The following is a 2,080-nucleotide window of genomic DNA, read 5'->3' on the forward strand; positions in this document are numbered from 1 at the left end:
TTTAATTACCCAAGTTTGAGGTTTAATCATCCGAGTTGAGTGAAAATAATTCAAGAAGAATTTCAAGAACTCCTAGTTATTATCGCGGACAAGAAAGAATCTGCGACAGATGTTAATTTAAGCAAATTATAAGCGAAATAAAAATTCAATATTTTTTAGGCGAATAAAACAGATTATTTACAATTAAATAATTGTTGCTAATGCATTTTTTTTTCTTTGCATGCATTCTATATGTAATAAATATAATACGCAATCTATTTCAATATCATTTATTGTTTACTGACATTTTAAAATGGACGACGATAATATTGCAGTTGCACGCAAATCTAATGTCAGAGTAATTTGTCGCAACTCGATCGATCAACTGTTTGATTTATTTTAGGAGTGAAAAAACTTTTCTACCAAAAAATAGAATTAATTATTTTTTAAACTTATTCATATAATTTTTGCTTAAGTTTAGGCCAAATCTAGGACTACTATCTTAGATTTATTTTCTGAAATATTACATTAATTATAATTATGCATAACCGTATTGCATCCATTTGTAAATTGTTTGCAATTAATTAATAAAGTATATCATATTAATCGTTAATCAATATATTCTTAATTAATTAATATAATAAAGTTATACATATTTATATTTAATTGGGTATTAAAAAGTCCAAATGTTCTTTTTGCATTTACGAACGAATGAACATAAATGATGTTTAGTCAAATCGAAGGACTGGAAAAAAGCCTGAAATATCAACAGATGATACGACAATTACGCTAGCAGGATCAGAGAATCAATTACATCCACGTTTAAACTCACGTAAACATAAGCAGAATACCAAGTATGAAATCTTCCCTTACATCAAATAATCCGTCAATCACACGTCAAAGTAAAGAAAAAGAAAGTTAAAATTTATAATATATCACATTATGACGTAACAAATATGCATTAAAAACTTGTATGATTTGATAAACTTTTTAATTCTTCATAAATGATCCCTATCGATTTTTTGTTAACAATTCTTAATTTAATTCTGCTACAAATTTTAACCTCCTTTTTTGATCTAATTGTTTAATTAATTTTGAAATGTGCAGTAATAATTATGAATGTTTTGTACTAACTTTAATAAATTTGTTTCAGATCAAGGAAAGACATAAATTTATCAAAAAATGAACGATTAAAGCTAGGTTATGAATGTTCGAAAGACTTTTTTTCACAATCTAAAAATTCTTTCGATGAAGTGGAATTACGAAAGAAAGGATTAGCGAATAATGAAATTAAGTACTCTTCCTTTCTTTAGTTTAAAAATGAAATAATGTATAAAAAAAAATCTATGACCTCTTTTGACCTCTTCTGAAATAATTCTGGTGCTTTTCTTACAAATATCAACCTTTTTTTTACAAAATAATCAAATGTTGCGAAAGTTCTAAAATTCCTTTCGATAAACTGTTTTTTTTGTGATTGATTCTTTTTTTGTCTTTGTCACTAATTTTTTTTACCAATTTAAATTCTGATTTACTCCTCAAACTAAAATCAAAAAATGTAAAAAGTCTCAAAAGATTAAACTTATTTTCCTAAAAACTTTTGAGGATTAATTTGAAAGTTTTTAATTTTTTCGAGAATTGACTTTAAAATTTTTAATTTCTTTTTTTAATTTTTTTTAAATTTCAAAAACATGCATTGACTTGCTTATTTTAATATTTTGCTGAAATTTCATGTTGCTTTTCAGTACTAATAATGAATGGGAAAACCATCAGTGAATGATAAAATGAAAATATCAAAAGGAAGAATTCAGCATAGATCATATTATGGCGTAGGTAATCCGGATCCGTCTGCTAAAAAGTGCGGAAATTTTTTGTCTGAAAATCTTTTGCTTTTCAAAAAAAAAAAAATGAGAATTTTAACTGTTTAGTAATTTGCAAATGTGTATGCGGACAGAAATTTAATTCAAACAAGGGCCAAAAAACAAATTCGATTTTTCTTTAAAAATTATTAAAATTTAATTAATTGCATTTATCAACCTAACCACAAGTGTTTGAAAATGACCATCTGATCTTCGTCTTTTTTCATTTTTCACTTCTTTGATAT

At 25.3% G+C, this 2,080-nt stretch overlaps 1 protein-coding gene across 1 annotated transcript; it reads left to right on the forward strand.

Moving 5' to 3' along the window:
• Positions 1-292: 292 nt before the first annotated feature.
• On the forward strand, positions 293-1,292 carry LOAG_14150 (hypothetical protein; the record flags this gene model as incomplete). Its single annotated transcript, XM_003149650.1, has 3 exons — positions 293-337; positions 712-833; positions 1,133-1,292. 3 exons carry the CDS (start codon positions 293-295, stop codon positions 1,290-1,292), a joined length of 327 nt encoding a protein of 108 aa, XP_003149698.1.
• Between the last annotated feature and the right edge of the window lie 788 nt (positions 1,293-2,080).

The sequence above is a fragment of the Loa loa genome (genome assembly GCF_000183805.2).
Source record: "Loa loa unplaced genomic scaffold supercont3.496, whole genome shotgun sequence".
NCBI lineage: Eukaryota > Metazoa > Nematoda > Chromadorea > Rhabditida > Onchocercidae > Loa > Loa loa.